The 13,592-nt window shown below is 52.3% G+C and overlaps 2 protein-coding genes and 1 long non-coding RNA gene across 3 annotated transcripts in view; 2 read left to right on the forward strand and 1 right to left on the reverse strand.

Annotated features, from left to right (window-relative positions):
• Positions 1-1,554: 1,554 nt before the first annotated feature.
• Positions 1,555-1,987, forward strand: LOC136188676 (uncharacterized). The gene is made up of 2 exons (XR_010670275.1): positions 1,555-1,670; positions 1,723-1,987. It is a non-coding gene; the product is annotated as an uncharacterized lncRNA (long non-coding RNA).
• Positions 1,988-2,118: 131 nt separating this feature from the next.
• LOC136199286 (uncharacterized) lies at positions 2,119-3,369 on the reverse strand. Its single transcript, XM_065989465.1, has one exon. It carries the CDS (start codon positions 3,367-3,369, stop codon positions 2,119-2,121), a length of 1,251 nt encoding a protein of 416 aa, XP_065845537.1.
• Positions 3,370-3,678: 309 nt separating this feature from the next.
• The window catches only part of LOC136188599 (uncharacterized), a 38,283-nt gene continuing 28,369 nt past the window's right edge, over positions 3,679-13,592 (forward strand). The window contains exons 1-14 of the mRNA XM_065976346.1: positions 3,679-3,903; positions 3,966-4,212; positions 4,623-4,710; positions 4,762-4,953; positions 5,148-7,401; positions 7,460-7,664; positions 7,718-8,038; positions 8,100-9,919; positions 9,973-10,493; positions 10,547-11,789; positions 11,845-12,425; positions 12,482-12,664; positions 12,717-12,911; positions 12,974-13,579. Of these exons, the coding sequence (XP_065832418.1) occupies positions 3,849-3,903; positions 3,966-4,212; positions 4,623-4,710; positions 4,762-4,953; positions 5,148-7,401; positions 7,460-7,664; positions 7,718-8,038; positions 8,100-9,919; positions 9,973-10,493; positions 10,547-11,789; positions 11,845-12,425; positions 12,482-12,664; positions 12,717-12,911; positions 12,974-13,579 (8,511 nt within the window). The 5' untranslated portion in view covers positions 3,679-3,848. The remainder of the gene's footprint in view (positions 3,904-3,965; positions 4,213-4,622; positions 4,711-4,761; positions 4,954-5,147; positions 7,402-7,459; positions 7,665-7,717; positions 8,039-8,099; positions 9,920-9,972; positions 10,494-10,546; positions 11,790-11,844; positions 12,426-12,481; positions 12,665-12,716; positions 12,912-12,973; positions 13,580-13,592) is intronic.

Here is a 13,592-nt window from a genome sequence, read left to right on the forward strand (position 1 = left end):
GCTCCATCGATCAGAGAGCTCCAATTACGCGACTCTAAAGACGTTTGCCCCTTAGTTTACGCTCTAGCCCGTCTTCAGACGCAAAACGACTTCAGTCGTCGCAAAGTGGCCGCGTTTCCCGGATTGATGATCGCGCTACCGAATTCAAGTGCAACGAATGTAGGTGTAGTAAAACGTTTACTTTTTATTAAAAACTCAAACATACGAGAACATAACAAGCACTAGCACTGAGTACAATAAAGTCTTCACGTTGTTTTTTCGTGCCCCTCGTCGAACTCGAAGATGCCGAAACGATTCTAAAAACGCAAAATAAGATACTGAAAATTCATTTTTGTACGTACCTTTTGATTTGCGTCCGTATTAGCGCTATCCAGGCTACACCGCGTGGAGGTTCGGACGCTTCGTAGCCCAAGGCAGCCACCGAAAAACGATGACCACCCGTTCCAAAAATTTAGGGCGAGTTGCGGGTCCTCGGCCACTCCATTCAGTACCGCCTGGACGAGAGTCGGCCCCTGATACCGAGTCCCCCGGCTCGTTGGTACCAAAGCCTTCGGTATGTCTTCCTGAGAAGAACCGGGCCTTGTGGAAGTGGAGACCGGCCGACCGCTGTTTGTAGAAGTCGACAGGAAAGGCAGTGCAATGCCCAAGTCGAAGTCTCCTGAGCCAGGTCATCCGCCGTCTAATCGTGCCTTGGGTGAGATAAGTGCCGGCAACCAGACCGCTTGCGACACCCCCTCCAAGTCGTGCCTGCAGCGCTTGAATGCGCAAATCCTTCTTCGCAAGGTAACGCTTCTCGTCCCGGGGTCTACGGTGGGTGATCGCTTGGGTCCTCATGACACTGACATTCGATTTTTCTCTAATTAATCTATTGACTCTATGCATGCATCCCCCTTCCCCTGTCTGTTCCCGTCCCCTTCAATATCTCTTTTCTGCTTTCTGTCTGTTCTTTCTTTTGTGTTTAACAGAATACAGTCGTGCCCGCTCGAGCCTAGCGCGGGCCGTACTTGTTCGGCAGCAATAAGACATTGGCGACCATTCCGCCCAGTGCGCGTACCGAGGCCGAAGCCCCCCTTCGCCCTGCCTACAGGCTCCGGCACGGATAAACCGTGGGCCACGCTGATCCGACAACCCAGACTTGCCTTTTGTCTTCCCCCGAGCCGGTCCGATCAAGGACGAGACGCAGCGAACCGCGACGCATCCACCCTCAGCCGCAACTGAGTGGAAATCGGTGTGCGCTTCGCTTTTGAACAGCGTAGCCCCGCCCAGCGTGTTGATTGGTCCGTTGAAGTCACGTGGGCTCACCTAGCGCTCTCATTGGTTCAAAAATATCGAGGCGCCAAACGCAAACCGGTTTCAAACCGGTTTTGACTATTGATTGCATAAGATACCCGCGCATCAGAAACAACGCGACAACTTCAAGATGGCGGAGAAGAACCTCGTGGTCTACTCAAAGCTCGAACAACGCGAGAACGATTCCGAAGAGTCGAAGAGAAAGAGAATGACGTGGAATCATGATGGAATCAAGCACGCGTCGCGATTGTAGCGCACGCCGATCAAAGATGTCCGACGACTCGCATCGTCGCATCGCGGAAGAGTTCGAGACAACTAAATACGGAGACGATTTCGAATTGGACGAATAAGAACCGGGAAACGACGATGCACGGGTTCAGGTAGAAAATGATCGTCGAATGCAACGACGAAAAAAGATCGCGATTTTTGAAGACGCCTTCGAAAGATCCTCGCTTGTTCGATAAAGAGTTGACGTTGTCTACGAATCGGAAGATGACGAAGGTTCGTTGCAGTTTGTTTCCTTTCATTTATTTAATTAGATGAAAGTGCGACAAGTGTTCCGAGCAAAAAAATTAGGCTTGGAATTGGCTGCTGATCCGGAGACGTTGTCTGGGGGTCTTGAAATATTCGTCTGTTCTTGATTGCTGTAATTTTTGCAATAAATAAGGAATCATTATAATACATACTTAATAATTCAGCTCTGCCTCAATACACAAGCGCTGCAGACGTTTATTGCAAGTGTGGTATATTATACTATAAGAAAGAAAGACCACGGATCACAAGAAGGTACTAATACACGAGCACGTTCACATTTGAGTCAGCATTTAATTAATAGTTGGTTACTGTCTCAGGCATGCTGAGAAGATACATATTTGTTCCATGAGACGGGATGGCTTTTCCAGTATACGATGTTCCACTGAAGTGACCCAAATCGGTATGAGCCCACAAATCGCGAATAGCGACCGGAGTCTTGTGTATTCCCACTGTAGCAAAACTGAACGTTATGTCGTGAGCAACCTTATCCGAATTATACAGAGCAACGGCGACGCCACTCGTCACATTCCTTGCCCATATTTGGCAAACCTTCGACTGGCTGCAATTGGCGAAGCCAACCCGTTGTCCCGCTTTTCGGAGCCGATCCTGATGCACAGCCAATAGCTCCTTATTTAGCAACACCTCCTTCTGAAAAGCACTCATATTACGAATTTCCGTCGCTACGATGATCTGCGATGCCATGATAACCCACAGGCTAAACGACGTTCGATATTCGGTATCCGTTTGCCCAGGGCATCGATGTCCCACGGCAAAGTCCGTGCACCCTTCCCCGCCAACCATGATAAAATCGGCGTCATTCCAAGCACCGGGACCCGCGTACGACGCCAAATTGGCATTGATTTCGATTACACTCGCCGTATTGCTCCACTCGTCGGCGTGATCGTGTCCCGTGCGCCACGTGTTCGCAATGGGCGCCATCCATTCCCACGGTTTATCGAGACCCCATTCGCACGAGTTGAATAGTATGGGACGACCTGTGGCATTGAGGGCGTCGGAAAATTCTTTATACAATTTATGAGGATCGTTGTCGCCTTTTATGGTATTGCAAAAATCGGCTTTGACGAAATCAATACCCCAATCAGCGAACGTCTGTGCATCTTGCTTGTAGTGTCCATAGCTTCCCGGTATGGCGTGATCTCGTCCTCCCTTACTGCACGTATTCGTACCGAGATCCGTGTAGATACCGCACTTGAGACCCTTCTTGTGAATGTAATCGCACACTGGCTTGATTCCGTTTGGAAAACGCGTCTTGTCGGCAGTGAGAGACGAGTTGTGGGGATCACGCGTGTCGGCCCAACAGTCGCTTATGATGACGTACTGGTAGCCGGCTGCTTGCATTCCGTTTGCAACGAGCTCGTCTGCGGCGCTCTGCACCTCTTCGGCCGAGCACCAGTCGCGGCCGCAAGGGCCCTGGGTGCACCAAGTGTCCCAGCCGAGAGGCGGGGTCAAGGCTACGCCGTTGTCCAGAGCGACGGCGCAGTGCAGAAGGAGAACGAGCAGCAAAGAGCAAAAATACGAATTCATTTTGTGAGTAAAGAGGCGTGGCCTAGATCCCGGACGTTATCGTCAGTGCGCGACGAATACTGTACACATGCGACGATATGTTGATCATGTTTCTTTCCCATGATGCCAGTCCTCTTGCAGCTTGCTCGATGGTAGTAGAGTAGTTCCGCTTCTTTCGGCTGTTTTTCTAAAGCTTCGCGAGTCTGCAAATGACTGTTTATTGAGAGCTGTCGCTATGTGGCCGCCGCTTGGAGGGGAGATTGTTGTCCGTTTATATTTAGGCCACGACGAATGTCCCCATGACAACCTACGTCATCGCCATAGGCGGAGTAGCGCGTCCAAACTTCACACCTTCTCGAGCAGCCTGGAAGTCTCTCAAGAACGAGACGATTCGTAGAGCGTACCAACTCGACGACGTTGAAAAGGGAAAGAAGAGAAAGCGTCGGGTTTAGAGCTGCGTTTCCGGTAGACTCGGGAGGAAAAACGCGACCATCGCCACGATGCGTTGGCTCATCGTTCTTCTATTTCTCTTCAACCTACGATCGCCACTAAACGGTAGCTAAATCGCTTTATCCCTAATCTCGCGCAGTCCGATTTGACGTCGACGTTCTCTCCAGCACAAACGTCGCCGGCACCGCCGACGAGTTCGACGACGAACTCGACGATCGATCCGAGCGGATCAGGTGGATCGGGCGGCTCGGGCGGTTCGGGCGGTTCGGGCGGTTCGGGCGGTTCGGGCGACTCGCAAAGCGGCAACGAGACGATCGCGTGCGATTGCTGTGCCTCGTGCTTCGAGAACTGCTCGTCCAGCTTTTATTTCGACTCCATCTCCCAGCGATGTCTCGCTTGCCCAGCCGGGCACTAGTAAGTCACTTTGGCTAGTCGCTTTTTCGAGCGAAACGCGTTCTCCTAAATCGCTCGACGCGTACGGCTTCTCCCCGTTCGGCGCCAGTTTCTAACAACAGAGAGCGGTCGCTAAGGGCGATTCGATCGATCGCCGTCGATTTAGCGGCTATCGACGATTTAGCGAAGTCGCTCGCATGCCTCTGCTCTCGTTTCGTCGCTAATTGTGGGAGAAGGGGCCGAATCGCACCTTTTTGGCACAGGGGCGTCAACAGATGGGAATAGAGCTAGCGATCCTCGTTGCTACAGTACGAAACGAGGACGTAGAGTATTCCTATTCGTTCTTTATCTGTAGTCATTAGCGATTCATCATGCGTAGGATGTGTCCATGGCATATGCATGTTTGACGAAAAAAATTCCCTTTCTTTTAGTTGCTTGGGACGCGAAAATCCGCCGACTCCGTGCCCCAAAGGCACGTCATCGGCATTGATTCGGGCTTCTAACGAATCGACATGTCAGGTAAGGAGCAACATTAATTTTGCTTGCCTTGGAGAATTTTTTTTTCAAAAGGTTTGCTCCTCTGGAACGATCAGTCTCTTTGAGGGCGCGGTGACGTGCAGTGCGTGTCCAAGTGGATTCGCTTGTCCGAACAGCACATCGACAATCAGGTGCCAACAGGGGACATACTCACTCAATGGAAGTTCTGTGTGCGAAGACTGTCCTCTTGGATTCGTCTGCCCCGACGTTGCTTCACAGCCGGAGGTAAGAGAAAAATTAAAATTGAAATTCGCCAAATTTATATATATATATAATATATATATACATACATGCATACCGTATTGGCACTGTTATGCTGTTTCCAAGGCGTGGTCTATTTATGTATTAATCCTAATATTTTCCTTTCTGAGGAGAGGTGTCGTCTTAATTAGCTATTCTAATATTTTCTTTTCTTTTAGAGATGCATTTCTGGTTACTATCCTGGTTTGGAACAGATCTCATGTCTTCCATGTCCACCTGGTCACGAGTGTAACGATCCAGCCAAGCCGCCGGCTCCTTGCATCAACGGCTACTATAGTCCAGGAGCGCTAGCCAGATGCATATCATGCCCAGCCGGCTACGATTGCTCCAATGCGTCTACCTACCCTATTTCTTGCGGAAAGGGAAAATATTCGTTGGCGGCAAGCTCCGCCTGTTTGGACTGTCCCAAAGGAGCGCACTGTCCTTTGAACGCGACCAGCGCCCCTCTTGCTTGCCCCAATGGAACGTACAGCGACAATGTCAGTTCCCATGACTGCACTCGATGTCCGGCGGGGTTCTCTTGTCTGGACCCCAGCTCATCTCCCGTCATTTGCGAGAGGGGTTACTACAGCAAGATTGGCTATTCGACGTGCAAAGAATGCGCTGCTGGATTCTACAGCGATCAAGACGGTGCAAGCGACTGTGAACCGTGTGCTATCAATAATTATTGTCCTTTTGGAAATGCTTCACGTTTGTGTCCTGATGGAACGTATAGCTCGGCGTTGTCGACAAGCTGTACGGATTGTCCGGCCGGATTTTCATGTATAAACGGAACGGTGACTCAATGCAAACCCGGAGAGTATTCATTCTTCAAGGACTTACGTTGTCGCGTCTGTCCAGCAGGATCGTACAGCGGCGCCGGATCGGCGAATTGTACAGGCTGTCCGCTTGGTCAGTATCAAGAGAAAACCGGCTCGGCGAACTGTAAAGACTGTCCAGCTGGCTCTAGGTGCCCCGACGTCGCAAGCGTTCCCGTTCAGTGTTCAGAGGGAACGTACAGTCAAGCTCTATCGCGTTCCTGCACGACGTGTCCGCCTGGATATTATCAAGAGTCGTCGGGTCAAGGAAATTGCACTCTTTGTCCGGCCGGATCGAACTGTCCATTTCCTGATGTTCTACCTATTGAATGTGAGCCGGGTTTCATAAGTTCAAGCGGATCGTTGAACTGCACGAGATGCAACGCTGGACAGTATCAATCCCAGGCAGGCCAAGATCAGTGCCTCGATTGCCCCGCGGGAAAAGAATGCCCCCGCGTCGATCAATCGCCCACGGACTGCATAAACGGTTTCTACAGCTCATCGGGCCAGACGTCCTGTACGAGATGTCCGCAAGGTTTCGAATGTGTCGATCGTACGGAAAAGACGGAGTGTCCTGTTGGAAAATACTCGCCAGGGGGAGTTCGCTATTGTTTCTCGTGTCCCAGTGGAGCGTACTGTCCTCGCAAGGGAATGGCAACGTTTTTCGACTGTCCTGCTGGTCACCAGTGCTCCAATTCGTCGATCGAACCCGTTCCCTGTGATCCGGGAACGTTTTCGTTCAATGGAACTAGCGGCGATTGCCTGCCTTGCTACGTGGGCTATCAATGTCCAGAAGAAGGATTGACGTCTCCTCTCGAATGCTCTGATGGTTTCTTTTCGAACGAAACGGGCTCGCTGAAGTGTCACGGCTGTCCTCGAGGACACTTCTGCTCCGTCAAGTCTGAAAATCCTCGACTCTGTCCGCGGGGAACGTATTCGTTGGAACAAGCGACACAATGCGTGCCTTGTCCGGCTGGGCACCAATGCAGCGACCCAGTTGCGGGACCGGTTATATGCGAGCCGGGAACGTACGTTTACAACGGCAGTGCGTCGTGTATCGACTGTCCAAAAGGCAACCAATGTCCTCGACAAGGAATGACTGAACCGGAAGTCTGCTCGAATGGGACGTATTCCAATGTAACAAGAAGTCAAAAGTGTCTGACGTGTCCAGCGGGACACAGTTGCTCTATCATTAGCTACAGTCCTTCAATATGTCAACCAGGTTCCTTCAGTATTTCAGGCTCTTCCGCGTGCCGAATCTGCCCGGAAGGATACTACGCCGATACACCTGGCGCGACGGAGTGTCAAAAATGTCCGGCGGGAAACGAATGTCCTACTCCGAGCTCGTCGCCGAGTCCCTGTCCGTCTGGAACGTACAGTCTGGAGGGTTTAACGTCGTGCACTCTTTGTCCAGTTGGCAATGAGTGCCCTCGGACAGATATTCTACCGTCGTCTTGTGCACCCGGTACATATTCGTCAGGAAGCAATATGTCGTGTACGGATTGCTCGAGGGGGCATCATTGTCCGTACAATGAAACGCAGGCGCCGATTCCCTGCCCTGTGGGGCACTATGCAAATGACAGCGGGCTTCACATATGCAGTCCGTGTCCTTCAGGTAAAAGTTCACGCGATTGTGGGTGAAGAAAAAATGAACAACGTTTTTTTTGTTTTAGGACATGAATGTCCACGTCGAAGTCACTCGCCGATTCCTTGCCTTCGAGGTCACTACAGTCCTGGCGAGAATGAGCAGTGCTTTCCCTGTCCGCACGGATCGTATGCCAACGCTACCAAATCGGCTTCCTGTAAAACGTGCCCAGCCGGATTCCAATGTGCAGATTCAACGTTAGAGCCTATCATCTGCCCTGCCGGAACGTACAGGTACAATAAGAAAAATCACCTATTTTTTCTTTTTCTCTATTCGTGTTTTATAGTCCATCTAATTCAACTCGCTGCATTGAGTGTCCTTTGGGGTATTATTCCGCCGAGGGAACGGCTGATGAATGTTTGTCTTGCCCTCGTGGCAAGAAGTGCCCTGATAAAGCCGAGCTGCCAGTTGACTGTTTTCCGGGCGAATACAGCACGGGAAATAGTAGTGCCTGCAGGGTGTGTCCTCCTGGATTTGAGTGCCCGGTGACAACAGAGTTGCCTTCGATTTGTCCGGAAGGATATTACGCTACGGAGAACAGCACTGACTGTACGATATGCAGTGCCGGCTTTTATTGTCCACACGCAGGAACTCCATTACCAATTAGGTAAAACCTCTCTAGGGAAAAAAATGTTATTTTTATTGATTTATTTAATTTTTCCCGTTAGTTGTGCCGAAGGTTTCTATGCTGAAAACGAAGGATCGAGCAATTGCACGGCTTGTCCCGCCGGTTCGGCGTGCCCCGATCCCAGTCTCGCGCCTGTTCCGTGCCAGAACGGTCACTACAGTTTGAAAGCAAAAACAAGCTGCACGCAATGCCCAATAGGACACAGTTGCGTCGCTCAAGATCAACAACCAATACGCTGCTTGGCCGGTTTCTATTCTCCTCTGGGCCACGCTGACTGCACGATCTGTCCGCTTGGTTCATTTTGTCCAGATCGAGTGCTGTCAGCTCCCATTGACTGCCCCGCAGGTCACTACTCGATCGTAGAAGGATCAGTGTCGTGTCTTCAATGCGATCTCGGTCATCAGTGTCCTCACGGTCATTTAGATCCTCAGCCATGCGAACCGGGTTTTCATTCGCCGGTGAAGTCTCAATCAGCGTGCGTTCAATGCCCCGTTGGCTACTACTCTATTTCTAACGGAACCGAGACTTGTATTCAGTGTCCAGCCGGATTCAAGTGTCCGAACAGTCATCAAGATCCCGAGGGCTGCAGCAGCGGATTTTACTCGCCTGCAGGATCGACGCAATGCTACGCCTGTCCAGAAGGCAGATCCTGCCTCGATCCGGGCGCCGAACCAGCGCTTTGTAATATAGGACAATTCAGCAACGGAACCCATTGCCTCGAATGTCCTAAAGGATTCTTCTGCTCGCAACCGCTGCTACAGCCGGTTCCGTGCGCCGACGGATTATATTCGGATCGATACGGCGCAACGAATTGCGATCTATGTCCTCCCGGACACAACTGCGTGGACAAAGCTGAAGCGCCTGTTCTCTGCACGGCCGGTTTCTACAGCCCCGGCGGCCAGGCGAGCTGCACCCAGTGTCGACACGGAACGTACAGCGACGAAGGAGCGAGCAACTGCTACGAATGTCCCGCCGGAAAGACGTGCCTTAACGGATCGATGCCAATTGCGCCGACGAATTGCACCGCCGGAACGTACAGCCCCGTCGGTGCCGGCCAATGTACGCCGTGTCCGACGGGAACGTTCAGCTACGAAGGATCGCACGTCTGTCCGACGTGTCCCAGAGGCCACGTGTGTCGGCAACCGAGTCAACCGCCGCAACCGTGTGTGACCGGCACGTGGAGTCCGGGTGCGAGAACGGTGGCTTGTATACCGTGTCCGGCGGGATTCTTCTGTCTGAGGCCGACGACGCCGCCGTCCGTCTGCCTGAAAGGAACCTATTCGATTGCCGGGAACGGGAGCTGTGTCGATTGTCCGGCCGGATCGAGTTGCGTCAATCCGGCATTGGCTCCAATCGCTTGCAAAGCGGGCGAGTATAGCCCTGTCGGCGTTAGCGAATGCAGGCAGTGTCCAGCGGGATTCAATTGCAGTTCGGCGGAGGACGATCTCGCGCAATGTGCCGACGGTTATTATTCGTTGGCTGGAAATGCTGGCTGTTTGAAATGTCCGCCCGGCCACGCGTGCGTCGATCCGGCTTTTCCGCCCGTCGCCTGTCCGTCGGGACGGCACACGGACGGCAATTCGGGTGCTATCGAATGCATCACCTGCCAAGCCGGTCAAGCGTGTCGTGATCGATCGCTGGCGCCGGAGTCGTGCGGCGACGGCTATTATTCCCTGGAGGGATCGACGGAATGCGTTTTGTGTCCCGCCGGTCACGCTTGCTCGACGCCGGATTCGACGCCGACTGTGTGCTCGCCGGGCTACTACAGTTCGTCTGGTTCTATAGAGTGCACCGCTTGTCCTGCGGGAAAAGCTTGCCCGTCGTTATCGGATCCATCAGCGATGTACAACTGTCGACCAGGTAAAGTAAAAATATAGTATTGATTCATATTTATTTATCTTTTTTCTTTCAAGGAACGTACTCGGTTGGAGCTCAGCAATCGTGCACTATCTGTCCGCCCGCTAAGTTTTGTCCTAATGCGTCAATTGCCGAAGTTCTCTCGTGTCCGGACGGGCTTTATTCGTTTGGCGGTTTGGACGAATGTCATCGTTGTCCGGCGGGTTGGAAATGTCCCGACAAAGACGGCAAAGCGAACGCGCCGTGTGCTGTCGGCACGTATTCGGTCGGTTCGGCGACGTCGTGCACCGACTGTCCGGCAGGAAAAGCGTGTCCGTACACGACGACCAATTACACCATCACCTGCACGCCGGGAACGTATTCGATAGCGAGACAACGATCGTGTACGCGATGTCCACCAGGAAATGAGTGTCCTGATCCCACGTCAGCGGTGATAAATCGTTGCGTTCCCGGTACGTACAGCGGCGGCGGTCAGGCGAGTTGCACAGAGTGCCAGGCGGGAACGGCTTGTCCTTCGGTGCACGATAATCTCATCGTGCCGTGCTCGCCGGGATCGTACGCACTCGCTAGAGCAACGGTAATAAAAAATAAGAATAATGATAAGGTATTAAATAATTTGAACTGTTTTAGTCCTGCACTCCGTGTCCTGCGGGTTCGCAATGTCTCAATGCGACTATCAGTCCAACACCTTGTCCAGAGGGGTCGTATAGTCCTGCAGTATCGGTTCAATGCACTTTATGTCCCTTGGGGCATTTTTGCGCTTCACCGGCTCAGCCACCTCAACCTTGTCCGGCGGGAAAGTTCAGCAAAGGAAATACTACCGTATGCGAAGACTGCGAGTTGGGATATCTCTGCCCCGATGGCAGCAGAGAAGCGGCGCCGATTGTCTATGCGTGCCCATTGGGATCATTCTGCGCATCGACAACGCAAGCGACTCGATGTCCAGCTGGCACCTACGGTAACTCGACAGCGGGATCGAGCGAAGCTGTATGCATCGAGTGTCCGAGGGGTTATTTTTGCGAAGCAGGAACGGCAGGACATCCGACGGAAGCGCATCGATGTCCCAAAGGACACTACTGCCCAGCTGGAACGTCGTCGCGCTTTCAGAATCCCTGCCCCGACGGAACGTACAACGATAAACTCGGCATAGACAATCGCACGTATTGCAGGGAATGTCCGTCGGGTAGATATTGCTCGGGAGGCGACAGAATCGGCGGACGTCTCTGTCCCCAGGGCCACTATTGCCCATTCGGAACTAATTCGTCGTCGCAATTCCCATGCCCTGCTGGAACGTATACGGAAGAGTTGGGCTCAGAAGAATTTTCTCAATGCAAATCGTGTCCCGCTGGACACTATTGTTTATCGGGAGTCGATCGTCCGACGCCTTGTCTCAACGGAACGTATAATCCGCACATCGGCGCTTCATTTGGAAACTTCTGTAGGCCGTGTATTGCCGGTATGGCGTGTCCGGGTTTGGCGCTTGCTGAACCGTTGGAGAGATGCGCCGCCGGGCATTTTTGTCCCGAAGGATCGATCGTGCCGAATAATCCCGATAACCAATGTCCAGCTGGAACGTACACGAACTTTCACAATTTGACGGCTTCGCATCAATGCACTCCTTGTCCCGCTGGATTCGCGTGTTTTCTCGGTACGGGAGGCATTAATAATCCACCGGTGCCGTGTGCCGTCGGTCACTATTGTCCTCTGGGAACGACGCAGCCGGATTTGAATCCGTGCACAGCGGGATCATACACGAATCTAACGAATCTGTACAGACAGGAAGACTGCGAAGAGTGTCCAAAGGGAAGTTTCTGTTCGGGCGGAGAATCGTTGCCAAGTGGGCTTTGTCACACGGGTCACTACTGTCCCCCAGGTAAATAGTAGCAAAATTATTTATTCTATATTTATAACTACGTTGTTCTTGTAAGGTACGAAAATCGGAGACGAATTTCCTTGTCCGGCTGGCACGTTCTCGTCTATTCGCGGCAACGTTCGCGTTGAGAACTGCACCGTTTGTCCGGTCGGTCATTACTGCGGCGTCGGCGCCTCTTCTCCGACGCCGTGCGATAACGGCACGTATTTGAACGAGGAAGAGCAGAAAACGTCGTCGGACTGCATAATCTGCCCCGGCGGATTCAAGTGTCCCAACAAGGCGACCATCGAACCGGAGCCGTGCGGCTTGGGCTTCTTTTCCGACGACAATGCCATTGAGTGCGACGTCTGCAGTCCTGGCTATTATTGCGACAGCAAAACGACTCATCGTACGGATATGCATCGCAATAAAATTTGCCCGGCTGGAACGTGGTGCAAGGAGGGCCGTCGAGTGCCACCTGACTTGGTTTTAGATGAATGTCCAGCTGGAAAATATTGCCTGGCGGGCGACGTGAATCCTCTTCCGCAAAATTGTCCCAACGGGACGTTTTCTCCGTTAACCGGTTTGAAATCGGTTTCTCAGTGTCTTGACTGTCCGGTAGGGAAATTTTGCAGTCCTCCCGGACTCACAGCACCGGTAAAAACTACAAAATTAATGCGATTTTAATTGTTATTGATGTATTCTTTTTGTAGGCTGGCGACTGTGCTCCGGGTCATTACTGTCCTCTTGGAACCGTCTATGCGACGCAGTTTCCTTGTCTGCAAGGCTACTTTCGAGACGCGTCATCATCCCAGAGCGATCGTTCTTGTGCCGTGTGTCCGTCCGGTCACCACTGTCCAGAACCAGGAACAAGTGATCCAATAATTTGTCCACGAGTAAGAAAATCATAGGCGGTTTATTTCACGTCCATTTTTTTTCCTTTTCTAGGGATTTTTCTGCGTGACGGGGAGCATTCAGCCTCAGCCCTGTCCCATAGGAACGTACGGCAACTCGACTCGACTTCGAAGAAGTCAGGAATGCACTCCTTGTCCGGGCGGCCAATTCTGCGACGGCTTGGGATTACCACGACCGAGAGGACTCTGCGACGCCGGCTTTTTCTGTCGCGAGAAGGCGTTCAGTTCGGTAGGAATAAATCGCGTTTTTTTGTCGCGTGTTTTACGACGCTCTTTCTCTCTCTCTTCTAGGCTCCTCCTGAAGGGCCCACGGGTGGCGTTTGTCCTCGCGGCGGCTACTGTCCCGAAGGATCGGCCGTTCAAGCCAATTGCCCCGGCGGAACATACGGAAATTCAACGGGAAATAAAGCGCCGGAAGACTGCACGTCGTGCGATCCTGGTTTCTTTTGCGCTGGAGATAATAATCCATTTCCGACTGGACCTTGCGATCCCGGTTATTATTGCACGGGCGGTGCCAACAAGCCGACTCAGAAGTTGACACCTGCCGGCTTTTTCACGAACGTGGGCGCCGTTCAACCGTCACCGTGCAAACCGGGAAGTTTTCAGGGCGCTGTCGGGCAATCGTCGTGCGTTACCTGCTTGCCGGGATTGTACTGCAATTTACAGAACATGACGGGCGGAGCGCCGTGCTTGCGAGGCCACTATTGCCCGGGAGGAAACGTCATTCCGACTCCCTGTCCGAATGGAACTTATAATGACATCGTGGGTCGATCGAATATTACCGAATGCAAGCAATGCGAACCGGGATTCGCTTGCACGTCGGCTGGATTGTCGACGAGCGGCGAACCGTGCTTAGAAGGGTACTTCTGTACGGGTGGAGCAATCGAGAGAAATCCGGTAAAGAATTCTT

Source organism: Oscarella lobularis, chromosome 1, assembly GCF_947507565.1.
Source record: "Oscarella lobularis chromosome 1, ooOscLobu1.1, whole genome shotgun sequence".
NCBI lineage: Eukaryota > Metazoa > Porifera > Homoscleromorpha > Homosclerophorida > Oscarellidae > Oscarella > Oscarella lobularis.

Bases quoted from the DNA above. Each gene is read 5' to 3' on its own strand.
- LOC136199286 (XM_065989465.1), bottom strand. From the start codon at position 3,369: ATGAATTCGTATTTTTGCTCTTTGCTGCTCGTTCTCCTTCTGCACTGC.